Genomic DNA, 26,215 nt, shown 5'->3' with positions numbered 1-26,215 from the left:
ATGGGATGATTTATAGAGTGAGCTCTTTTTACTTTACAGTTACTTTAGTGATATATTTAGTTACTTTAGTATTGATTGGAAAAAAGTGATATTCAAGCAGAAAATATACTAACAAGGTGCCTTGTAAGAGTAGTGTGAATTCCTTTGAAAATAATCTTTATAAAAAATGAAGGTCTTTAATGTTATTGTGTTATAAGAAAGCATTTAGTATGTCTTCTGTGTCTGTGATAAAAAATTCAAGACACAAAAAAGGTCAAAGAATTGCAACCAAAGGTTCTCTTACACAAAAGTACCTCTTTTAAAGCTTTATTTTGTTCTCATTCTCATGAGCAGCCCATTTTGAATATAAGCAGGGTATTACAATTTTAATGGCTAGTATCTAGGAGAGTATTCTTTCACAGACCAATGTTAGCCAACTTCTTATACTAGTTAAGGTTTTACTTTTTGTTTTACCCCTCGTGAAAGGAAGGTCCTACTCACAGGAACCAGAAAGTTCCTGTTAAATTCTAAACTTTGAATTGTAAAAATGCAGCTTTGGACTTTGAGTTGTCATTTTAAAATAATGCAACTAGGTTAGTTGAAGTTATGCGTAAGTGAAGGATCTCAGTAAATATTTTACCAGAAAAACTTTTTGAGATGTGCTTATTTACTCATTCCTTTTTCTTCTACAATTTTTAGTTTTCTATTTTAAAAATATCAGGCATTCAAAACAGAATGACTGAAAACCAAAAGAAACAACTGACATTAGAAGCAGACCAATAAGAAATCCTGATATTAGAGTTATCAGACTTTAAAATAACCATCATCTACATGTTCAAGGAAATCATTGAGTGATAATCTTAGCAAAGAAATGGAAATTTAAAGATCGAAATTCTAGAACTGTATTAAACTCAGTTGATGAGTTTTACATCGTATTAGACACAGCTGAGTTAGTGAACTGGAAGGGAGATCAGAAGTAAATATCTAGACTGAAGCACAGAGAGACAAAGGTTTAGAAAATACAGAAAAGAATCCAAGAGAAATATGGGGTAAGGTAAGAAGGTCCAACATATTTGTAATTGGAGACCCAAAAGAAAAGGAAAGAGAGATAGATGATAAAAGTTTTTCAAAACTGTTGAAAGATATCACGCCACAAATTTAAGAAGCACTATGATTCCCCAGGCAAGATAAATACACATAAAGCCGTACACAAACATATGCTGAGACCTGAAGATAAAAATGATTTTAAAGTAGCCAGAGGATATGACCTTCAAGAGACCAACACTAAAACTTTCAGCTGATTTCTCAAAGAAACAGAGTACAATGGAATGAAATCTTTAAAGTGCTAAAAGACAATAACGTGAACCTAGAATTCTATATTTAGTGAAAATATCCTTAAGAAATGAAGGTGAAATACAAAGGCAAAGACAAACAGAGACTTATAGGAATCATTACAAGCAAACCCCTACTAAAAAAAAAACTAAATAATGTTTTTCTGGTAGAAGGAAAAAATGTTCTCAGGTGGAAATTTGGCAATGCAGGAAGGAATGCAGAGGCCTAGAAAGGGTAAATATGTAGGTCAATCTAAATGAGTTTTGACTGTATAAAGAAATAATGTATTGTGATATTCAAAATATATTAAAATTTCAAATACTACATGGCAACAGTAGTACATGAAAGGAATATGGGGTAGATGAGGTTAAAGTGTCTTGTGGTCCCAGTATTGTCAAGGATGCATGTTGTAATCTCTAGGGTAAGCAGTAAAAGAGTGAATAATGTATAAGTCACAAGCTTACAAAGGGGGAAAATGGAATGACTGTAAAAAAGAAGGCAAGAAAGGAAAGAAAAAGGAGTAGAAACAGGAAGGAAGGACAAATAGAAAGCATTTATATCCAGACATGTAAGTAATTATATTAAAAAGGACAAGATTGCTCTCTTCAGTAAAATCTAGCAAAGGAGTTAATTGAGACTGCTAATGAGCTAATGGGATTAGAGCGGTAAGAATGGAGAGACAACTTTGCCAGACCTTTCAGAGGAAAGATGCAGCTGGTATGTTTGGAAATTGAATAGGGCATAAAGATGAGGCAAAAATAAAACAGGGCTGCAAGATTTTTAGCCCGAGAGAACAGAAGGAAATTAAGTAATATTTAAAGAGTACCAACGTGGGAGAAAAACGGCTTTCTTTCTTGGACAAGGTTAATATTGGACTTGCAATCAAAGCTCATTTCTGGACAGTTAGAATTTGTAGCTCTGTTGTGAAGAGGTTGTTCAAAATGTAGACTTAAAAGTTGCTAACTTAGATAGTCTCAGTTTATTACAGAAGAATTCACCATAGGAATGAAGGTAAAATCAATTGATTCAACAGAAGTTTAGGTACCTTTCTGTAGACAGGTTCTGTGATGACCCCTAGGCATATAGTGACAAACCAGGCAATCACCATGCTTGCCTTTGTGACACAGAGGCTACGGATAGGAATTTGGAGGATAGATGAGGAAGGGGCATAGAAAAGGATGACAGAAGAGTAATTAGCTGGGAAGAGAAGCCACTAAGTAATGACAAGGGTAGATTTCTGCCTCCAGTTTTATTCCATCTAGGAAAACACTAAGGTGTCATATCTCTGTGCAAGTTTTCAGTTGAGAATATCAACACAATATTAAATCTTTAGCAGCTTTATCTTAAAACAACACAAGGTGGGATTGATGGAAACAGAATCAAATTTTTACATATCTTTGTCTTTGAGCTTCTTTGTCTTTTTTTATATCAGAGCCTGTGGGTTTTCTGCTTTTACCCCCCCCCATATGTTTTCTTCCTTCCTTGTCCCTCTCTCTTGTAAATCTCTGTCACTGAAGGCCTATCCTGCTCCTCTTCATTCTTCTCTCTCTTTACTTAGTAAATTATATAACTGATGAGCAGTATTTGTTATAGACAAGCAAATGAGAGGGGCAGTCTACATTTTTTAATTGCCTTTTGTGTCGCCATTTTTATGGCTTGGAGTCCTCGATAAGCAATCCACTCACTCACCCCCCGTACAGTAACAGAGAGGAGAATTTTAGGAGCCTATTAGTGGACATGAAATAGGCTAGGTGAAGAAGTTGAAGACTGAGAAAGGCTATTTGTTCTTCCTCACAATAAAGGTGTATTTGTTTACTGGCATCTTTTATAATGGTATGCTTATGAGAGTAGAGGTGGCCTGTTTTAGAAGTTTCATATTGTTTTAGAATTCATGTGTTAGTTCTGTGATAGGCGAGGTGAACACTGGTATGGTATCTGAGATATAGGTAAAATGCATCCCTGCTTCCCAGTCACTGTGCCATGATGCAGCCATTTACCATGATGGCCTCACAGGTGGATTGCAGCAGCTTTGTGGCCCTGGATCTGAATGAAGCAGGCCTTTGACTTCTCTCCCCTACCTTTAGTTTTCCTCATCCCTCTGGCACTTTTTTCTCTCCCTCTTAGCATTATCTTCATCACTATTTTCCAAAGAATTCCCTGCACCCCCACCTTTTTCTAAGCCTTTTCCTTCCAAAACCAACCCTTTTTTAGTGGTCTACAGGCCTTGCTGTCTTCTAAGTAGTATTGAAAAGAAGGTTTGGGTTTACAAATGCACCATAGACTAAATTGATAAAGAAGCACAAAACTACACAGGTGGTTCAGATGTTGAGTGGGGGAAGGCTTGAATCAATTGATATTTAGTGTGTTCATATTCACATTTCACTAATGTTACCGGTGAAACGTTCTGGCCTAACTAGGATGGCCCAGCTCTTTCCCCTCTTCTTGTCCAGGTTCCGTCACTCACTATTGAAGTTGATTGGTGTACACGGCAAGCCTAGTGCAATATGACCCTCATCTCGGTAGCTTTCTGTAGAGCATAATTCATGATTTAATATAAAAATATTATTCGTAGTAGGGACTAATATCCAGGAAGGCAAGAGTCACTAATTTTGAGTGACTATGGTATACTTAGTATACTTCAGTACATTATACTTTACTGTACTAAAGAGAACTTTAGTACACTAAAGAAAACCACCAGGGCTTCCCTGGTGGCGCAGTGGTTGAGAGTCCGCCTGCCGATGCAGGGGACACGGGTTCGTGCCCCGGTCTGGGAAGATCCCACATGCCGCAGAGCGGCTAGGCCCGTGAGCCATGGCTGCTGAGCCTGCGCATCCGGAGCCTGTGCTCTGCAAGGGGAGAGGCCACAACAGTGAGAGGCCCGCCTACCGCAAAAAAAAAAAAAAAAAAAAAAATGAAGGTCTTTAATGTTATTGTGTTATAAGAAAGCATTTAGTATGTCTTCTGTGTCTGTGATAAAAAATTCAAGACACAAAAAAGGTCAAAGAATTGCAACCAAAGGTTCTCTTACACAAAAGTACCTCTTTTAAAGCTTTATTTTGTTCTCATTCTCATGAGCAGCCCATTTTGAATATAAGCAGGGTATTACAATTTTAATGGCTAGTATCTAGGAGAGTATTCTTTCACAGACCAATGTTAGCCAACTTCTTATACTAGTTAAGGTTTTACTTTTTGTTTTACCCCTCGTGAAAGGAAGGTCCTACTCACAGGAACCAGAAAGTTCCTGTTAAATTCTAAACTTTGAATTGTAAAAATGCAGCTTTGGACTTTGAGTTGTCATTTTAAAATAATGCAACTAGGTTAGTTGAAGTTATGCGTAAGTGAAGGATCTCAGTAAATATTTTACCAGAAAAACTTTTTGAGATGTGCTTATTTACTCATTCCTTTTTCTTCTACAATTTTTAGTTTTCTATTTTAAAAATATCAGGCATTCAAAACAGAATGACTGAAAACCAAAAGAAACAACTGACATTAGAAGCAGACCAATAAGAAATCCTGATATTAGAGTTATCAGACTTTAAAATAACCATCATCTACATGTTCAAGGAAATCATTGAGTGATAATCTTAGCAAAGAAATGGAAATTTAAAGATCGAAATTCTAGAACTGTATTAAACTCAGTTGATGAGTTTTACATCGTATTAGACACAGCTGAGTTAGTGAACTGGAAGGGAGATCAGAAGTAAATATCTAGACTGAAGCACAGAGAGACAAAGGTTTAGAAAATACAGAAAAGAATCCAAGAGAAATATGGGGTAAGGTAAGAAGGTCCAACATATTTGTAATTGGAGACCCAAAAGAAAAGGAAAGAGAGATAGATGATAAAAGTTTTTCAAAACTGTTGAAAGATATCACGCCACAAATTTAAGAAGCACTATGATTCCCCAGGCAAGATAAATACACATAAAGCCGTACACAAACATATGCTGAGACCTGAAGATAAAAATGATTTTAAAGTAGCCAGAGGATATGACCTTCAAGAGACCAACACTAAAACTTTCAGCTGATTTCTCAAAGAAACAGAGTACAATGGAATGAAATCTTTAAAGTGCTAAAAGACAATAACGTGAACCTAGAATTCTATATTTAGTGAAAATATCCTTAAGAAATGAAGGTGAAATACAAAGGCAAAGACAAACAGAGACTTATAGGAATCATTACAAGCAAACCCCTACTAAAAAAAAAACTAAATAATGTTTTTCTGGTAGAAGGAAAAAATGTTCTCAGGTGGAAATTTGGCAATGCAGGAAGGAATGCAGAGGCCTAGAAAGGGTAAATATGTAGGTCAATCTAAATGAGTTTTGACTGTATAAAGAAATAATGTATTGTGATATTCAAAATATATTAAAATTTCAAATACTACATGGCAACAGTAGTACATGAAAGGAATATGGGGTAGATGAGGTTAAAGTGTCTTGTGGTCCCAGTATTGTCAAGGATGCATGTTGTAATCTCTAGGGTAAGCAGTAAAAGAGTGAATAATGTATAAGTCACAAGCTTACAAAGGGGGAAAATGGAATGACTGTAAAAAAGAAGGCAAGAAAGGAAAGAAAAAGGAGTAGAAACAGGAAGGAAGGACAAATAGAAAGCATTTATATCCAGACATGTAAGTAATTATATTAAAAAGGACAAGATTGCTCTCTTCAGTAAAATCTAGCAAAGGAGTTAATTGAGACTGCTAATGAGCTAATGGGATTAGAGCGGTAAGAATGGAGAGACAACTTTGCCAGACCTTTCAGAGGAAAGATGCAGCTGGTATGTTTGGAAATTGAATAGGGCATAAAGATGAGGCAAAAATAAAACAGGGCTGCAAGATTTTTAGCCCGAGAGAACAGAAGGAAATTAAGTAATATTTAAAGAGTACCAACGTGGGAGAAAAACGGCTTTCTTTCTTGGACAAGGTTAATATTGGACTTGCAATCAAAGCTCATTTCTGGACAGTTAGAATTTGTAGCTCTGTTGTGAAGAGGTTGTTCAAAATGTAGACTTAAAAGTTGCTAACTTAGATAGTCTCAGTTTATTACAGAAGAATTCACCATAGGAATGAAGGTAAAATCAATTGATTCAACAGAAGTTTAGGTACCTTTCTGTAGACAGGTTCTGTGATGACCCCTAGGCATATAGTGACAAACCAGGCAATCACCATGCTTGCCTTTGTGACACAGAGGCTACGGATAGGAATTTGGAGGATAGATGAGGAAGGGGCATAGAAAAGGATGACAGAAGAGTAATTAGCTGGGAAGAGAAGCCACTAAGTAATGACAAGGGTAGATTTCTGCCTCCAGTTTTATTCCATCTAGGAAAACACTAAGGTGTCATATCTCTGTGCAAGTTTTCAGTTGAGAATATCAACACAATATTAAATCTTTAGCAGCTTTATCTTAAAACAACACAAGGTGGGATTGATGGAAACAGAATCAAATTTTTACATATCTTTGTCTTTGAGCTTCTTTGTCTTTTTTTATATCAGAGCCTGTGGGTTTTCTGCTTTTACCCCCCCCCATATGTTTTCTTCCTTCCTTGTCCCTCTCTCTTGTAAATCTCTGTCACTGAAGGCCTATCCTGCTCCTCTTCATTCTTCTCTCTCTTTACTTAGTAAATTATATAACTGATGAGCAGTATTTGTTATAGACAAGCAAATGAGAGGGGCAGTCTACATTTTTTAATTGCCTTTTGTGTCGCCATTTTTATGGCTTGGAGTCCTCGATAAGCAATCCACTCACTCACCCCCCGTACAGTAACAGAGAGGAGAATTTTAGGAGCCTATTAGTGGACATGAAATAGGCTAGGTGAAGAAGTTGAAGACTGAGAAAGGCTATTTGTTCTTCCTCACAATAAAGGTGTATTTGTTTACTGGCATCTTTTATAATGGTATGCTTATGAGAGTAGAGGTGGCCTGTTTTAGAAGTTTCATATTGTTTTAGAATTCATGTGTTAGTTCTGTGATAGGCGAGGTGAACACTGGTATGGTATCTGAGATATAGGTAAAATGCATCCCTGCTTCCCAGTCACTGTGCCATGATGCAGCCATTTACCATGATGGCCTCACAGGTGGATTGCAGCAGCTTTGTGGCCCTGGATCTGAATGAAGCAGGCCTTTGACTTCTCTCCCCTACCTTTAGTTTTCCTCATCCCTCTGGCACTTTTTTCTCTCCCTCTTAGCATTATCTTCATCACTATTTTCCAAAGAATTCCCTGCACCCCCACCTTTTTCTAAGCCTTTTCCTTCCAAAACCAACCCTTTTTTAGTGGTCTACAGGCCTTGCTGTCTTCTAAGTAGTATTGAAAAGAAGGTTTGGGTTTACAAATGCACCATAGACTAAATTGATAAAGAAGCACAAAACTACACAGGTGGTTCAGATGTTGAGTGGGGGAAGGCTTGAATCAATTGATATTTAGTGTGTTCATATTCACATTTCACTAATGTTACCGGTGAAACGTTCTGGCCTAACTAGGATGGCCCAGCTCTTTCCCCTCTTCTTGTCCAGGTTCCGTCACTCACTATTGAAGTTGATTGGTGTACACGGCAAGCCTAGTGCAATATGACCCTCATCTCGGTAGCTTTCTGTAGAGCATAATTCATGATTTAATATAAAAATATTATTCGTAGTAGGGACTAATATCCAGGAAGGCAAGAGTCACTAATTTTGAGTGACTATGGTATACTTAGTATACTTCAGTACATTATACTTTACTGTACTAAAGAGAACTTTAGTACACTAAAGAAAACCACCAGGGCTTCCCTGGTGGCGCAGTGGTTGAGAGTCCGCCTGCCGATGCAGGGGACGCGGGTTCATGCGCTGGTCCGGGAAGATCCCATGTGCCGCAGAGCGGCTGGGCCCGTGAGCCATGGCCACTGAGCCTGCGCGTCTGGAGCCTGTGCTCCGCAACGGGAGAGGCCACAGCAGTGAGAGGCCCGTGTACCGCAAAAAAAAAAAAAAAAAAAAAAAAAAAAAACAGTGCCTAGCAGACTATAAGCCTTCAGTAAGTGTTCAGAACATGGCCACTGTTCTGAATTAGATGATAGCCTTTTCAGTCCAGGGATGCCAGATGAAATGGCTGATTTATATACAACAGGTGTTCTTAGGGAAAATGCAGAGCTTACCTGGGGCCACACACACTCATGTCAGCCATTGGCATTTTGGCATTTATACACCTAAGAGCTGAAGTAGGTTTCAGCCCCCAAAGTTTGACATGCATGTTTTAATTCACCCCCCTCCCCAACTCTCCACCTTTCTTTCGGCCCCACCTGATTTCTGGAAATGTCATCAGGTGAGGGACAGCCTCTTTCCCTTTGCAAATGACCTCTTACCCAGCTTAACAAATAGCTTAACTTTTGGCTAGTGGTAACACATAGCAATTAAATCTGGTTTACTAGATGTAATGTCTACTGTGGGCAAAACGACCCAATAACACTTTGTATAACTGTTAGCAGTCTTTGCTTAGGGTGTGTTCCAAAACCTGGAGCCTTACCTTCATCTCCCTTTCTGTCAGGCCAGTAGCGCCTCATAGCAAACCATCCAGAGGTGTATTATTTGCCTTTGCTTCTAGTCAACTGAAAATAATTTAGTTTATCTTTAGTGTGTTTGCTTATTTTTTTTTCCTTAGGTATATTTCCCTTCTATTGTTATGACTAACCAAAACTGATGCAAACTTCTAAATATTCTAAAAATGATTTCTTCCTCTATGCTGTCACTACATCACTAACCTTGGTCCATGGGCTTTGAGGCAACTGCATTTTTCTTCACTCTTAAAACTTTGTTTTCAGAACAAACTAAATCCACCAGACATATATTGGATGTGACTTTATTTAATACAAATAAAAATTTCAGATCACCCAAGTTGGGTTTTTTTAACCTATTCGCTTGGTGGTCTGAACCATTTAAATCCAATTTATTTGGTCTAAGTAAGGGACATGTGTTCTAGAAACAGGCTGTATGGTATTCTGGACTCTATTTTCCTTTTTCTGATATTTTTCCGAATCACTTTGGAACTTAGCAATTCCCTGTTCCCTTTAGATATGCTGTTGCTTTTTGTGGAGATGAACTTCATCTCCTGCCACCCTACCAGGGAAGTGCTTTCCTGGAGCTGTGCCTTCCCAAAGCCACCCATTTATGTCTTTCTGCAGGTGGCCCCAGCAGACAGACATTGTAGCACTGCTACAATGCTAATGCTCCTTAGCATTCCTTTCAGAAGTCCCTTAGGGATGCACTCTCTCACTGCATCACATAGCCTTCCATAGTGGTTGGGTGAAAGTCAACTGAGCCACTTTCCTAACTAGGATGCAGATTTGTGACAAGGTAGGGAAGAGTCACCCTGAACAAGAAGCAGATATTTACCTGGTCTTTGTCCAAACGGAAATGCTATTGAACCAGAGACTCTGACTGGAATGCCTCTGTTCCCCTTCTACTCCATGTCTCTTCCTTCTCTTTTTCTACGCTTAAATGTGTAGGAAAATGTTCATCCTGATGAACTTGCCCATGTGATCTACCATTTCCTAAATGGTCAGCAAGAAAACACAAACCTTGAACCTGGTCATCTCTAGCATGAATTGCCATTATTTCTCCTAATGCTCCAGCTGCTCCAGTTTCTCCTGGCCCTTCAGATCCAGTTGCCGTTGTTCCCTCTGGCTCTTCAGTTCCAGCTGCTGGCGCTTCCTCAGGTATTGGTGCTCTGGCACTTGCTCACTTCCCGGCCTTCCAACTCAGACACACTGGGGGAAATTGACTGCTGCTGCTGGATCTGGATCTGGCACTTCTTTTGATTGTTCTCAGAAATTATCTCCAAGAGGGGCTTAGTCCTCCAGCTTGGGGTCTTCTCTTTGGCTTTTGGTCTCTTATTCTGCAAATGTAATTCTGCCATCTTAGCTTCTTTAATGAGTTGTCTAATTTTTTTTGTTCTTAATTCAGTTAATTTTGAGCATTTGTGAATTGCTTAGTAGTATACCGACCACTGACATTTTTCTCTTTGGCAGTTTTACTAATTCATTCCATGTATTCTAATTGCTTTAAACTCTTGGGTTATAAAAACAAAGTAAAAATTATGCCAGCCTTCTGTGATCATGGAATAATGGAAGGAGAGGGACTTTTGAGACCATCTAGTCCAAACTGCCTTATTTTATATTCCAGAAACCCAAGGCCGTGAAGGGTAACATGACTTGCTTGGGTCACATAGCTGGTTGGTGGCAAAGCCAGAGGATGTAGATTTCACCTCCGGTGTTTTGACTCCTTTTGGTGCGGGGTTCATTCTGCAGATACCACTGTGGCTACTTGGAAGCTTTCAAGTGAGGAGTATAGTGCCCAATTTCTTAAGTAGTCCTTGTCAAGGAACAGTAGAATCACAGAGCCCCTGGGACTCAGAGAGCCACTTGATCATCAGTTTGTCTTTAGTTTTGTTTTTAAATTAATGATTGGAACAAATTCAGTATCCTAAAGAACATGCCCTAAAAAAAGAGTTTCTCAAGCTTTAGTATAACACTGAATAACACAGGTAGAAAGACTCAGGCCTTCCTTGCCTGGACTTGCAACCAGAATCCTACAATGTAGGGACCGGGATATGTGATTTCAAAGTTTTCTAGTTGGTTCTGGTGTGCTTTCTGGATCAGAACCACTGATGTTGAGTCTTAAACCACTGCAGTGTTTCTTAAACGGGAGGGGCATCTATTTAAAAGGTATATTTCTGGGGCCCCCTCCCCAGACCTACTATCCAAGAATTTCTGGGAGTGGGGTTTATCTTTAAGCTCCCTAGTGATTTTTATGTCCATTTAAATATCAAAAAATGCTGATCTGGAAGGTTTTGAGTCAGTAAACAAAAAGCCTAGAGCAGTGGTTTTCATGTCCCTTGGTAAGAAATTGATTTTACCTCATGATTCAGCAAGCCAGCATAACTAAAACAAAGTTTCACAGGTCAATATTTATCCTACAGAGTTCAGTGAATGCTGACATTTTCCATCCTAATGCATCTTATTTCATTTTTGTAAAGTAGGTAATGGAAACTATTAATACACGGATTTTTAAACCCCTAGCCCACTGTAGTTTCAAACACCTGAGGATTGAGATGTGCTGTTAATTCTACCTGTCATAGGTTTAAAACTTTTCTGTCGGCCTCCTCTACTTTTCCCAACTCCTCTGGTTAAGCCTTCAACACCTGCTAAGGTTGCTTGCCTATGAGGAAGGTCCACCTCTGTCACAGTCGCACAATACCACTGTGTACAAAGCAGATTTCCCTTGTTCCCTGGACATGGGAGACCTTGCCAACTCCACAATGCTGCTGCTAATGGCTGTATCAATCACAGGGCAAGTAATAGAAAACTGAACCCCAAGTAAGTGAAGTTATAAGGGGAAAAAAGGGAATTCTACAAGTAGCTTAGTTCGGGTGCTGTTTGATTCTCAAGTCAGACAGTATCGCCTGGATACCCCGCAAGTCTGTGTCTTCTGGGTTGGCTCCAGATGTGGCCGATTCAGCTGTCTATTCAAGAGGGCAGCAGGCCCAGCTACACACTCCCAAGCTGAGCTGAGAACAGGGACGCTTGCAGACTGAGCACAAATCTCAGTTGGGCTGATTTGACCACATCAGAGCACATCAGAGCCTGATTTGCTCCTCTCCTGAACCGCGCTCACTGGGGACACGATACTGGACCTGGGGGTAGGGTTGAATCTCAGGCCGAGGATAAGGGAGAGTTGACTTCCTAAAGAGAATTAAAGATACAGCTCCCAGCAGCAAGAGGAATGGGTGCTGGGCAGCAAATGCAGGTGTCATTGCTAGGCTATGTATTTCCATGGTCTTCCTCTTTGTGTCCTGTTTCCTTGGTTATGATGAGCCTTGTTTTCTTAAAGTTTTCCCCACCTTTGGGAAGCAGTATAGTGTCCTGAAGCCCCTGATTTAATTCTTATGCAAAGTAGCCCCTGTCAAAATCAAGCACAGGCAAGCCCTCAAGGGAAATGATGCTTTAAGGAATTTAAAAGAATTGGATAAAATTCAGGACAGGAAATAACTGGTTTTTAAATGAAGAGAAAGGAATAGTACAGTTAAGGATCAGCCAAACTAGACAGTAACTGCCAGCACTCACACGTGTAGCGGGCAAGCATGCATAATCTTCCTGGTGCCCTTTAAATAAACTGTGTTTTTAGGAGGCGTCTGAGCACAGTCAGTGCCTAAAAATATCGAGTGACCACTCACAGATTAAAAGTTATAAAAGTTAAGTACAAACCTGAAATCTGACAAATAAAGCTCAGCTGATCCTATTGTTTACCATTTGCAATTGCTCTGTATACTATTTAATGCATTCTCTTTCTCAAGCCTGCTGCTGTAAAGCAGAACAGAACTTTCTACTAGGGGGATCAGAAAGTGGGTGATAGTTATTTAGTGAAAACAACATCGATCTGTTAAAATGGAGAGTTTTTTACAATCTAGCATGGAGAAAGAATGGTGACCTTTAAATAATTCTTGGAGCGATTCTGGATTCTAGCCTACTTTGAAAGAGTTTAATGTAAATAAGCATTTTGTACATAAGCGACTGAATCTTATTTTTTCCCCCTCTATAATAGTATCAGGTTCTCTACTTTGTCATAAACTGCTACCAAGTTTTTCTAAGGTACATGCTTTATACATGGTACGGTGATCCTGGGCTGTGCATTTTGACCTGGAAACTAGCCTGCCTAGCATTTAGATTTTCTCCGCACTCATGTATGCCTAGAAAATCCATATCCAAAGCAATTTTTTCATTTTTTTCTATAAAAAAGGATACAAAATCAGCACCCTAAGGTATGTATTGTTCTCCTAACTTGGCCTATAACTTTGCATAAAATCTTCAAATTCTCCCTCATAAATTTATTCTCTCTTCTAACAATATGCCCATTCATTTCTAATTTTCTAATTTCTGTCTTTTGAAAGCCGTAGCATTTTAATTGCTTATGGAAACTAATCAGTCTCCTATCCTTGACAGTGATTTCATTAAGATCTGATTTTTTAAATGAAGTTTTTCATACATATTATTGTATTTTGGTCTATAGTGTGGCTTGACCTAAGAACCCAGTCTACCGTTGAGAGTCTTAGTAAAAGAATTCCAGGAAATAATAACTTTGTCAAGGTAAGAGATCTCTTCAAAAGTGTACTATAAAAATGCTTGTTTAACAAAAGAAGTTTGGAGATTTCACCAGACCTTACATCTTACTGCACAATAGTTATTTGATACAATTGATAGAATATTTCTCCACAGATAATTACCTTTCTATGTTCCTTGCCCTGTGGTAGATTGGAGGAATAATATTCCAAGGTAACTAGGCTGGAGGCGATAATAAGGTGTCCCAGTGGCTTAAACCACACTCCTCACGGAGTGCTTCCTATAATTACACTGTGCTTTCCAAATCCTTCTTTTTTTTTTTTTTTTTTTTTTTTTTTTTTTTTTACTGTCCATCAGAGAAAGCTCTGCGTGCTTTTGAGTTTTTAGGCATCTGGATTCAGGGAAAGAAACTAGAAGACACTCCAGCCTTTACTTGAACTCCTCTTCCACTTTCTTCATATGAAGAAGCCAATAAAAAATGCCTAATTTTCAGTCCTTATATAGGTCTCTCTTCAGATAAATGAAGGGAGAGAAAATTTTTGAAACAGGCGAGGTACTTTTCTTAGCAAGGTCAAGGCCAATTTCTCCTACTGTCCAAAAGGAAATTCCAATTTTTTTTTTTTTGGTTTATTCCCTTTATATTTGTCAGTGGGACTCTTAAATAGCAGTTTCTTGTGGTTCTTGGTTCTGAAGCTAGTGCTCAAATCCCATTAATTGCAGCAGTCTAACAAACCATCCCCTACCGTTACCCACCCAAATAACCTCAGTCTTGTCCTGAGTATACCCTCACCCATTTCCTATTCTGTTCTCTTGGTCAACCTGCCCAGCCTTCACGCCTACCTCCAGCTGCACTTTGCTTCAAGAGGTGCATGTTTTTCTCTCCAAAGCCATTTTAGGCAACTTTTACACCTTCTACTTAAATCATGAAAATGAGATATTTATATGCTACCTCACTATTTGGTTTGTGGGATGACCCTTGGTCCTTCAAATCAAAGCATATTCCCATATGTTATTTCCTTTTATTATTTTTGAGCATTGATCTTTTTTTTTCTAGGAAAGCTAGAAAACTGTGAGTTAAGATTCTTAACTTACAAGGTTGCATTAAAGTGTTAACTTTGGTTTGAGCTTTTTTTTTTTACTAAACATATCCATGGGAGATGAGAAGGAAAAGGGATCACTTTCTGTAGTTGGGTGATAAATGAGAATAGGGATCAAGAAGGGGAAGATAGTTGCATTATTTTGATGTATGTATTTTCTTAACCACTTTCACCAGCCCTTATAAATATAGGGTTTAATATACTAACAAAAATGAACTGGACCTGATCCATTCTCAAGGAAGATTGATAAGCCCATGTTTCATTTTTACCCTTTAACCTTTATCCAATTCACCCTCCCTTTGTTCAATCTATTTGCTGAATTTAGGCAACTACTTTCTTTTATATATATATATACTATTTTTTTTAGTTTACTGAGGTAACATTGGTTTGTAACATCATATAAGTTTCATGTATCCAACATTATATTTCGACTGGCAACTACTTTCTTAAATAGAACAGCTTTGTGTTGCTTTAATCTGGCGTGTCTTTGAGCTCTACTTTATTCTCCACCAATTTTATGTTATTTGAATATGTGTGTTGAAAATGTATTCGATTTTTTACACAGATAAATATATTGTTAAGGCTTATATGTTTTAAAACAATCTTCTGGTTGTGGTCATTAGTTTATGAATTGATATTCTCTCTGATTTTCAATAGTTTAAATATCACTTTCATGGAATATAAAATAAAAAGCAGAGTTTTGGGCTAGCTTCTGAATGTAATCCTAACTCATCACAAAAGTTAACATCTATGTCTTAACTATCTAGATTTCAGGGCATGTGTCATTTAATTTTCTCTTTACCTTGCTACGTGGATGCTCTTTGAACTGCAAACATACCACTCTGATCTTTGTTCATGAACATGCTTTCCTGTGCCATGAGATAGGAAAAGTATTTTTATCCATAATACTGTAGCATTGCCTTTAGGGCCACTGAATATTTTGTGATTTATTGAGTTTTTTGATTTGGTGTTTTATTTTAAGCTGTTATGAATTTAATTTCCTGGCTGAATTTCATAACTGTTTTTAGTCCAAGACAGGCCTTCCACTTAGCACTTATTTCAGTGCAGTGAAACTTCGTTGGCTCCTTGACAATGTGAGAAAAGTTCAAAAGGCAGTTGAAGAAGATAGAGCTCTTTTTGGGACCGTTGATTCATGGCTTATTTGGGTATGTTTAAATATCGTGTGTGTGGAGAAAAGTTTAAAACTGCCTATCTTTTTTCTACAAAGAGTTTCAAACGTTTTAGTTGGCAGCATCATTAAGAAAAGCTATTCAAGAAACAGCAGAACAGTTCAGACTCCATTTGAGAGGCATTTGTGCCTGCTTCTTCTTGATTTTTTCTTGTCTTATTTCAGCAAAAATGGAGGATGATTACCAAAACCACATCTCATGTCTATTACCTTTAGAATAACTAATTTAGGTAATTAGCAATTAGTAAATTTAAGTAGCCTTTATCTGCTGCCTATCCTACAGTCCCTTGCTATGTGCATTGGGCTTGGTTCTAGGACCTGCCGTGGATAGTTAGCTGTCTGTATCTGCGGATCATGTAGTACTGTTATTTATTTTTAAAATCCACGTATAAGTGCACCTGCACAATTCAAATCTGTGTTGCTCAAGGGTCAACTGTACTTCTTTTCCACTAGCCATTTCTTAGAAGAAATTTATTTATTTATTCTATTTTCTACTATTTAACATGATAAAACACCTAGGCTACGTTTGAACATTTGCTTTCAACATCACACAGCTGACTTTTACTTAAGTCACAATATGAAAAATCATAGTGGAAATTTCTGATATATAACCTTTTTGCCTAAGCTGAACATGGATGAGTAGAAACAAACATTTTCCAGATATCTCTATATCTTAAAAGTACATGTTCGTTCTCTTCATTCTCTCTCCTCTCTCTCTGTCTCTCTGCCTCTCTCTATCTTTCTCTGTTATTTTTATTAAGGGCATTTTCAAATACACCCAAAAAGCGGAGGGAATAGTGTCATGAACCTCCAGAACAATGAGTCAGCTACAATAATCAGCTGTGGCCAAACTTGTTTCAACTCTACTCACTCTTTCTCCCCATGGATAATTTAAAGCAAATGCCAGACATATAATTTCATTTGTAAACACTTCTCTAAGTATGTGATTATCTTTTCCAACATTCAGGGGAGCTTCAAGGGAACACTGCCCCTATTCTCACTTGCCAGATCCACAGAGCAGATCTTTCAAACCCTCTATCAGGAAGTAACGCCTTCTCCAGCCCTCCCTGTGCTTGGCCAGGGCATGCTGTGCATCGTGCTCATGGCCAGCAGTTTTCATACGTGTCGGTCACGGTTGAAATAATTCTGACAGTAATTCTCACAGTTGCCTGGAGCCAGACTAAGACAAGATGTGGAACTGTGAGCTGCCGTTTCTCCACTTTTGTTCCTTTCTTACTTCTCATTGCTTCTACATAAAAGGAAGCAGAAGCAGTTCAGGTACAAGGGTATTAACATTAGAGAGTTTAAAACTCTGCTTTCAGGATATGTGCTTGGGTCACTGCAGGCACAGCCCAATGAGAATTGTTATTCCAAAACATGGACGTGCACGCACACGCGCACACACACACACGCACACGCAACAAGAACAACAACAGCAACACAGGGTTCAGTAGGATCCTAAGAGGCAGGCATTTCAATGTATTTTACTTTGCCAAATTTAATAAGACTGCATCTTCCAAAGATAAGAGGATGAAAACAAAAACTGAATTTTTTCTTTAACCATCAATTAGCTAGAACTGCTGTCCAGTATGGTAGCCACTTCGCCACATATGGCTATTGAGCACTTGAAATGTGGCGGATCTGAATTGAGATGTGCATGAGTGTAAAATATACACTGTATTTCAAAGAGTTAGTACAAAAAATAGAAGGTAAAATGTCTCAGTACTAATTTTTTATATTGAAAGGATATTTTGGATACATTGGATTAAATAAAGTATACAGTATTATTAATTTCACCTGCTTCTTTATATTTTTTAAATGTAGCTACTAGAAAATATTCAAGTATATATGTGGCTCAGTGTGGTTCAATTACATTATATTTCTATTGGACACTGCTGAAAACTGAAAAATTAAGTAATTGAAATGTTCCATTCTCCTGCCTTATGTGCTCTGCAACTGATTATGGCTCTTGACAAAGTGTAAATTAAATTGCAAATAAGTACAGATTTAACATGTCCTTTTCATTCTGTCCAGAGCTTGACAGGAGGAGCCAGTGGAGGTGTCCATTGTACAGATGTAACAAATGCAAGCAGGACGATGCTTTTCAACATCCATTCTTTGGAATGGGATAAAGAGCTCTGCGAGTGAGTTGTGTTTTGCCCTAAGAATAGTTTTCCAAGTTTGTTGCCTATTTATAACCTAAATCTTACTATTTTCAGATGTCAGTGGAGCACCAAACTTTAACTGTTGATATTTCAACTACAATATACAAGTCTATGTTGTATATTCTTTTAAAACAGACTATTTTTTTTTTTTTGCGGTACATGGGCCTCTTACTGTTGTGGCCTCTCCCGTTGCGGAGCACAGGCTCCGGACACGCAGGCTCAGCAGCCATGGCTCACGGGCCTAGCCACTCCGCGGCATGTGGGATCTTCCTGGACCAGGGCACGAACCCGCGTCCCCTGCATCGGCAGGCGGACTCTCAACCACTGCGCCACCAGGGAAGCCCCAGCCTATTATTTTTTTTTTGGTAACATCTTTATTGCAGTATAATTGCTTTACAATGGTGTGTTAGTTTCTGCTTTATAACAAAGTGAATCAGTTATACATATACATATGCTCCCATATCTCTTCCCTCTTGTGTCTCCCTCCCTCCCACCCTCCCTATTCCACACCTCCAGGTGGTCACAAACCACCTAGCTGATCTCCCTGTGCTATGTGGCTGCTTCCCACTAGCTATCTATTTTACATTTGGTAGTGTATATATGTCCATGCCATTCTCTCACTTTGTCACAGCTTACCCTTCCCCCTCCCCATATCCTCAAGTCCATTCTCTAGTAGGTCTGTGTCTTTATTCCCATCTTACCCCTAGGTTCTTCATGGCCATTTTTTGTTTGTTTGTTTGTTTTCTTAGATTCCATATATATATGTTAGCATATGGTATTTGTTTTTCTCTTTCTGACTTACTTCACTCTGCATGACAGACTCTAGGTCCATCCACCTCACTACAAATAACTCAATTTCATTTCTTTTTATGGCTGAGTAATATTCCATTGTATATATCTGCCACATCTTCTTTATCCATTCATCCAATGATGGACACTTAGGTTGCTTCCATCTCCTGGCTATTGTAAATAGAGCTGCAATGAACATTGTGGTGCATGGCTCTTTGAATTATGGTTTTCTCAGGGTATATGCCCAGTAATGGGATTGCTGGGTCGTATGGTAGTTCTATTTGTAGTTTTCAAGGAACCTCCATACTGTTCTCCATAGTGGCTGTATCAATTTACATTCCCACCAGCAGTGCAAGAGGGTTCCCTTTTCTCCACACCCTCTCCAGCATTTATTGTTTCTAGATTTTTTGATGATGGCCATTCTGACCTGTGTGAGATGATATCTCATTGTAGTTTTGATTTGCATTTCTCTAATGATTAATGATGTTGAGTGTTCTTTCATGTGTTTGTTGGCGATCTGTATATCTTCTTTGGAGAAATGTCTGTTTAGGTCTTCTGCCCATTTTTGGATTGGGCTGTTTGTTTTTTTGATATTGAGCTGCATGAGCCGCTCGTAAATTTTGGTGATTAATCCTTTGTCCGTTGTTTCATTTGCAAATATTTTCTCCCATTCTGAGGGTTGTCTTTTCGTCTTGTTTATGGTTTCCTTTGCTGTGCAAAAGCTTTGAAGTTTCATTAGGTCCCATTTGTTTATTTTTGTTTTTATTTCCATTTCTCTAGGAGGTGAGTCCAAAATGATCTTGCTGTGATTTATGTCATAGAGTGTTCTGCCTATGTTTTCCTCTAAGAGTTTGATAGTTTGATAGTGTCTGGCCTTACATTTAGGTCTTTAATCCATTTTATTGCATATATAATAAATAGGCCAAATTAAGTAATTGTCTTGCTTATTTTTCAAGGAAAATTAGGTTCCTCTATAAAAGTACTTTGGTTTTTGTGTGCTTTTTATTTTGTATTGATTTGTTTGTATAAAGTTAGAGTGTTAAATACCCAAGCATACTGCTGGCTTATTTATTTGTTACTATTTAATTGTACACTAAAATACGTTCATTTTTAATTGTTGTTTACATGCCTTTACATTCATATAAATGTTTCTAGATGTTTATTTAAAATAGGTTTATATACCCAATCTTATTGTTTTTTAGATTTTTTGAAATTCCAATGAAAATTCTTCCAAATGTCCGGAGTTCTTCTGAGATCTATGGCCTAATGGTAAAAATAATAATAATAATAATAATAATAATAATTTTTATCTTAAAAAAGGCTTCACTATTCAGAATTCAAAAGTCAATTGTGTTACGTTTTATATTTTGAGACCTGTACATTTTGTGAATGTTGACAGTATGTAAAATAAGAATTTAGTATTGTTTAAATAGTTTTATAACTTAAAATTCTTGAGTACTTCTTACCAGTTTATATTTTATATAAACTTTATATATAAAACTATATAAAATCTTTATCTATTATAAACTTTATTTTCTTTTCTTTCAGTATTTTAAAGTATTATTGAGATAAGCTAACTACAGAGGGTGGTAACGGAATGTTTCAGCCAGTTTATTCTTTTAATCCAAATAACTGTTTAGTAGTTGTGATGCCTGCTTTTAATTTATGGGAAGGTCTCTTCACATTTTAGTGGTGTTCTTTTTCCTGTTGAATCTCCTTTAATGGCCAAACCACGTCTCATATTAGATTCTTTGTCAGCCTGAGCAAAACTTTAGCAAAGAAACTGAAAGCAAAGAGCTGTTCTGATTTGTGATTGCTGATTAAGCTGGTTTTCATCATGGACATTTTTACTGTTGCTTTCATTGAAACCCACAGAAAAAGTAGGCTAAGCAAAAAGTACACTTAGCATTACTGAATATCTCTGATTACACATCAGGGATGAAAACCTCTAGGAGCATTTGAACTGGTGTTTAAGCTCAAAAAAACTAGAATTTATGGTAAAGATTAAGAAAAGTCTTAGATTAATTGCCAAAAAATAATGTTTTGACATTTCATGAAAAACATTAGAAACTCTACTTATAGACTTAATAATAATAGAGTACAACACTCAGTGTTCTGGATAAAGCTTAAGCAAGAATTCTTAAATGTTTCATTTATAATAAAGCCCTTTAAGGCAAAATGGAATTTTTTAAGGGAAGCATAGTCGTTGCTTATCTACAATTTAAAAGTGCTTTGATAATTTCATAGCTACCTATACACTGACTTGGGTCAGAGAAAAAAAATTTTTCTTGAAAAACAGTTTCAGAGGATGGTTAAAAAAACATTTAACTGGCCTAGTTTTCTCTTGCATTTAAAATATTATGCTTCTGTCCCCCTCTCTCCCCTTGCTGACTATAGAAAATCTCTCATAGTCTGGTGAGTAGGTTGCCCACCAATTATGCTACCCATTCATTTGGAAAAGATACAGTGCATTTCCATTTAGTTTTAGATAAGCAGAAGTCCATTTACTAAGTAGATTAATCTAGAACCTTCCATGACCCTCCAAATTATTATAAGCTCTAGTCAAGCTTTAGGTATTTTTAAAATGTAACGTTATTTATTTTTAAGTCTTCCATAAGGCTGAGGAAGACTAAGGTAGTTTTCTGGAATGAGAAATTCTGATGGTCCCTATTACAAAGTACAGTTGTGATGTGCTTTGGGCTTTAGCACAATAGGGAAAGTAGGTGTAGTTTTTGATGTCCTAAACATCTATCTTAAATGATATCTTGCCCAACCTTTCAGACCAGTTAGTTGGAAATGCACTGTCACTTTTTCTGCATGCTTCACCAGAGGATATTCCCAGGAATCCTCCGGAGACCCCCCTCCCTGTGAAGAAAAAAGAGCGCTTTCCGTGCCTGACTGCACATAGTAGATTCTGCTGGTAGTTTGATAATAACTTCAATAGTATAAGCAAAGACTTCTTTCAGTATTTAAATACATTAAGATATCTAGTCTGTAGGTTTCCTGATTCACTTTCAGCCCTTCACTTATTATCCAGGTTCAGATTTTCTAAGAATTTATACAGTAAATAAAAGAAAGGTCTTGGATTAACCCCAAAGCATGAAAGAAATAAAATGTTATCCACTAGCTAGAGGGTATTTTTTATTTTGTAAAGGGTTTCCACACATATGCTATTATTTCCTTATCATAGCCATGTGAGGTGGCTTCTGTTCTTTGTCACAGATAGGGAACCTGAAGCTCCCAGAGGCCAGGAGACGGGCTTACAAATGGCAGACTGAGGGGTCGGGCAAAAGCTTTAGTTTGGTGCTTTTCTAATACATCACAGGTACTTCAGGGATCATATTCCTTTCCCCTAATTCCTTAATATCAGTACAAATTGCTTTGTATTCGTGTAAGTTGTTTGGGGTTTTTTTCACAATTAAGTTTGGTAAAGTCCACAGTCACTTAAATCTCATTTTTTTCCCTAGAATGCTGGCAATACTTGATCAAAGTCAAAACCACTATTCATGGCATAAATTAGCTCTTGCTTATCAAAACTTGAAGAATGATGTTGGCTATGAACAAATAGTACCCAATACCTGAACCCTCTCTTGTTTCTTACTTATCTTCAGAGCAGTTTGGGTCGGAAGAACCGTTGGTAAAATACAGCCTTTCAAAACAAACATGTTCCATGCTGGTTTAATAGCTATTTATATGTTCATTTTAAAGGATGTGTTAGTCTTTTCTTAGTAACAACAATAATAGCAAAGAGCCAATGGCCTTTGGCATGCATATAAGCCCAGGCCCATTTTGTAGATAAATAAATTGAGGCATAGAGAAGTTTCAGTGGCCTGCTCAGTGACTAACTAACTAACCAGGAGTAGAACCTGCGTTTCCTGACTCTCAGTCCAGTGTTTCACGTCCATGTCTCTTCTTGTCATTCTAGGAATATTTCTAGTATCTCTCTCTGAACCACTCATGTAGTTGAAACACTTGCTTTGTCTTGTCTGCCCACATGCTCTGGCATGTTGCTATTCGTGTTCATTTCTGTTGCAGTTACGTTAGTAGAGCCAAATTTGTGATTATTCATAATCCTTTTTTAAAATTTTATTAGAAAGCTGGGGCCTTGGAAGGTGTACCAATATCTGGGGTAAGTTTCATCACCAAACATCTCCCTGCTACCCGCCCCCTTCCATGTTATGGCTTTCCTTAATCAATCTTCCTCCTTCCTTAACTATGGAAAATAAGTAAGAGCAGCAGAATTGGCTAATTCTTGTTTCACTGCGACACAGTGTAGGCTATTGAGAATTTTTTTCTGAATAAATTAATTCTAACTCTCCCTTCCTGTACCTGTTTGCAGTGTTAACACATGGGAAAATGGCCAAATGGAGGCAATACAAAGAACATAAGACAGTTCATTCCTTCGTAAATAAAGGGGAAAATAAATCTTACGGCTCTCCTAGAAAGGAAATGAACAATATTGTCTTAGTCAGTGTTCTTTATTGTCATGTATACTTTCAGTGTTTGGGGGACCAATCTGCTGCATTGGTGGGACAAATGTGCTTCCAGGATGGACAAGCCAAAAACACGTGAGTTATAAGAAACAGACCTGAAAACCAATGGTATTTTGTTTGTTTTTCCCTTTGGTGTTTTGAATGAGGAAATGCTTTTGAAGTTCATCCAGGCTGAAAATTAATAGCTTAAGAGTTCCAGTACAGATATATATACTTTTCGCCATTTGTTTTTCTTCATCTGCTTCACATAGAATTCACTATACCATATGTAAACAAACTGATGAGGCTTGTGAAAACCTTAACGTATAAAATTCAGTACCTTTTCCATCCAGAAACTAAATGTTGGTTTAAAGTATTCTTGCCTCGGGACTTCCCTAGCGGTCCAGCGGTTAAGACTCTGAGCTTCCACTTCCAATTTTCAACATGGTGTTCCTGCCCTAGACTTTCTCCCTAATTATAAAGTCATATTTTTGTGGGATTTTCAATGTTATTTCCCTGGCACTGTGCTTTCTCCCCGTTATCTGGAGTTTCTCCTTCGACAAGAAGCAGAAGGAATGGCGGAAGCAGAGATTTGGTGCATTTTTCTCCTAATCTCATCTTCTTACTACTCATACGTGCAGTCCGTAACAAGCCCCATATTTAAGAATGATAAGATTTCTCCCACTTTAGGCTGGGAAAGATTCTCAGAGAGGTTAAGCTAGTAAGTGAGAGCAGCAGTCTTTGCACCCAGATACAGCTGATTCAATTCAGCTGGGGTACTTTACCTCTGTACTTTACTGTCCTCCGTGTGGAAAAGAGTTCCATAGACCTGACAGGAGACTATCTACGTTTAAGTGTTTTTTTCTTAGGAATTTTCTAATTCTCTCATTAATGTTAACTTCAGTGGTTACGTTCTTCTTTTGTCAATAATGGAATGTCTTTACGTTTTAGATTAAGTGTTCTTGTACTCTAGTAGGGTCAGAAGTCCTCATGCAAAAGTGTGACATCATTTGTGTGAGAGTTTTTTGGGGAGGGAAGATGGGAAAATTCTTTGCAGGTCATGATATCCTGAGGTTACCATCAAAGAGTGTTTGAGTCAGCGTGCGTCTGGAAACATATTCTTTGAATTCTGGGTCGCAGGTAGCTGAGTCAGGAGTCAGAGAAACGGCAGAAATGGTAGAAAAGTAAGCTGTCCCCTCCGCCCGCTTCTTTTGTCCTCTGCCAGCCACCCTAATGCTAGTAAATCAGATGCTATCTCTCTTTGTCAAGTACCTAACACTACAGAGCACATGGGAGGCACCCAATAAAGTTGCCAGATTTTCCCTCTCTTTATACTCCCCTCCCCCTTAAGCATTATCAGCCAAGTCCTGAAATGATGAATTTAAGTTAGGGAGGGCTTGCTGAGTACTTCTGCAGCCATTGCAGGTTGGCAGAGGGGAATAATAGCAAATTGTAAGATCTCTGGGCTCATGTTTCTCTTCCTGAGGGGAAAGAACACAAATATACAGTTCATCATATTATAAATCAGAACTTATGTGCCATCAAAAACTTGGAAGTACTGCTGTTGGGTTTCAAAGGGAGGGGAGAAAAATCACAAAAGATTGTTAGTAATGAGATGTTTTGAAGACTGAGCAATATTGGTGAATGCATGGAACACTGAACCAAGATGCAAACGGGGAAATGGAAGACATTATTTAGAGAATGTGGAGAACATTTGGGTAGGGAAGTGGTTGTGGGAAAATAAGGCTAGGGTAGCGGTGTGAAACCCTAAACTTCAGACTGAGGATTTTTTTCTTGAAGGCAGTGGGACACTTCTGAAGGTTTGTGGGCTGCTGTTCAGAGATGACTGGAGCTGTTCATTAATGATATGGCAGTCCTGGGTTAAAGTGGGGAGAGACTAGTGGCAAAGAGGACATGGAGGAGGCCACCATGGCATCTCAGTAACAAGGACAAGGACTAAGAAGGATGAGGACTGAGGGAGGCGTGGGTGGATGTCCATGGCACTACACAGGGACAAGAGACAGGAAGCAGGTATGGAGTCTAGTCCCCTGGGCCCAGTGGTTAGATTTAGCCAAAGTAGGGAATGGGTCCAAGTAGAAGAATTTGTGTTTGGGACACGTTGGCAGTACTGGTAGACTGTACATTACACACATACGGTAATAGGGAATGAACTTAGTATAAAAGTAAGGGATTTTGAGTTGTCCATATTTAGAGGTGATTTTTGAAGCGATAAGAATAGATAAATTACCATGAAAAAGTATATAGGTAGAGGAGATATTTAGAAGAAGGAAGAGATGAAGGGATGTAGAAGTCAGACAAATAGAATGTAGTTAGTCATTAAAGTGGAGATCCAGTGTAGAGCTGTTTAAGAGAGGGGCTTGGTCAGCAGTGCAAAATAGTACAAATAGGTCATGGAGGCTGAGAATGAGAACAGACCATTGTACATAGAAATCAGGTCTTCAGTGGTGACCTCCAAGAATGAAGTTTTAGTACAATGCTCAAGATGGAAGCCAGGTTGCAAGTGGTCAAAAGAGATGCGGGTAGGTAGAGAATAGAGACAGCAAGGCAGAATGTGCTTTGCAAAAAGGCAACTATTCTGGAACGGGAAGTGAAGTACGTAGTTCGTTAGGTTAACAGGATCATGCCAAGTTTGGGGAATTTTGTTTGTGTTTTTAAGTTACGGTTGTGTTTTAAGTGCTTCCTCTCCCCAGAGGCCCTAAGTGTAATAAAGGAGTCCTTCTGCCTCTTTCACAGCTTCGGCCAGGGCCACTCACGCTCCCCTGTGTGCCATCTTTGTTTGGCCCACTTCTCCGTGGAGAATAGCAAACAACCTTTACCTTTCCAGAGCTTAGAAAAGTCAGACGTCTTTCTGGGATGTTTGAGGTAGGATTGGTAGACCATATAAATGCTGAAAACCCCATATAGGTTTGATGACTGGGAAGAAAAAAATAGTAAAATTTAAGAGGAAAATAATTACCTGTACACTGTTTTGAAAGCTGTGGCCTAAATGTAGCAAGGAGGTCTCTTCATATATTGATAATACTCATTAATTACTCATCAAGTATATACAAACTTAAGAACTCACTTTTTTTTTTTTTTTTTTTGCGGTACAC

The 26,215-nt window shown here is 38.1% G+C and overlaps 1 protein-coding gene across 5 annotated transcripts in view; it reads left to right on the top strand.

The window, feature by feature from the left end:
- GK (glycerol kinase) overlaps positions 1 to 26,215 on the top strand; it is a 75,515-nt gene that overhangs the window by 18,803 nt on the left and 30,497 nt on the right. For 2 of the 5 annotated variants that reach the window (XM_081222365.1, XM_081222364.1), the window contains exons 5-12: positions 9,908 to 9,991; positions 13,341 to 13,417; positions 15,516 to 15,653; positions 17,711 to 17,820; positions 19,833 to 19,899; positions 21,028 to 21,045; positions 22,724 to 22,759; positions 23,131 to 23,198. In XM_081222365.1, the coding sequence (XP_081078491.1) occupies positions 9,908 to 9,991; positions 13,341 to 13,417; positions 15,516 to 15,653; positions 17,711 to 17,820; positions 19,833 to 19,899; positions 21,028 to 21,045; positions 22,724 to 22,759; positions 23,131 to 23,198 (598 nt within the window). The remainder of the gene's footprint in view (positions 1 to 9,907; positions 9,992 to 13,340; positions 13,418 to 15,515; positions 15,654 to 17,710; positions 17,821 to 19,832; positions 19,900 to 21,027; positions 21,046 to 22,723; positions 22,760 to 23,130; positions 23,199 to 26,215) is intronic. The other 3 variants (XM_081222367.1, XM_081222366.1, XM_081222368.1) reach the window with 3 other exon arrangements.

This window comes from Mesoplodon bidens, assembly GCF_964165515.1.
Source record: "Mesoplodon bidens genome assembly, chromosome: X".
In the NCBI taxonomy this organism is placed as follows: Eukaryota; Metazoa; Chordata; class Mammalia; order Artiodactyla; family Ziphiidae; genus Mesoplodon; species Mesoplodon bidens.
This window is presented reverse-complemented; position numbering and strand designations above follow the sequence as displayed.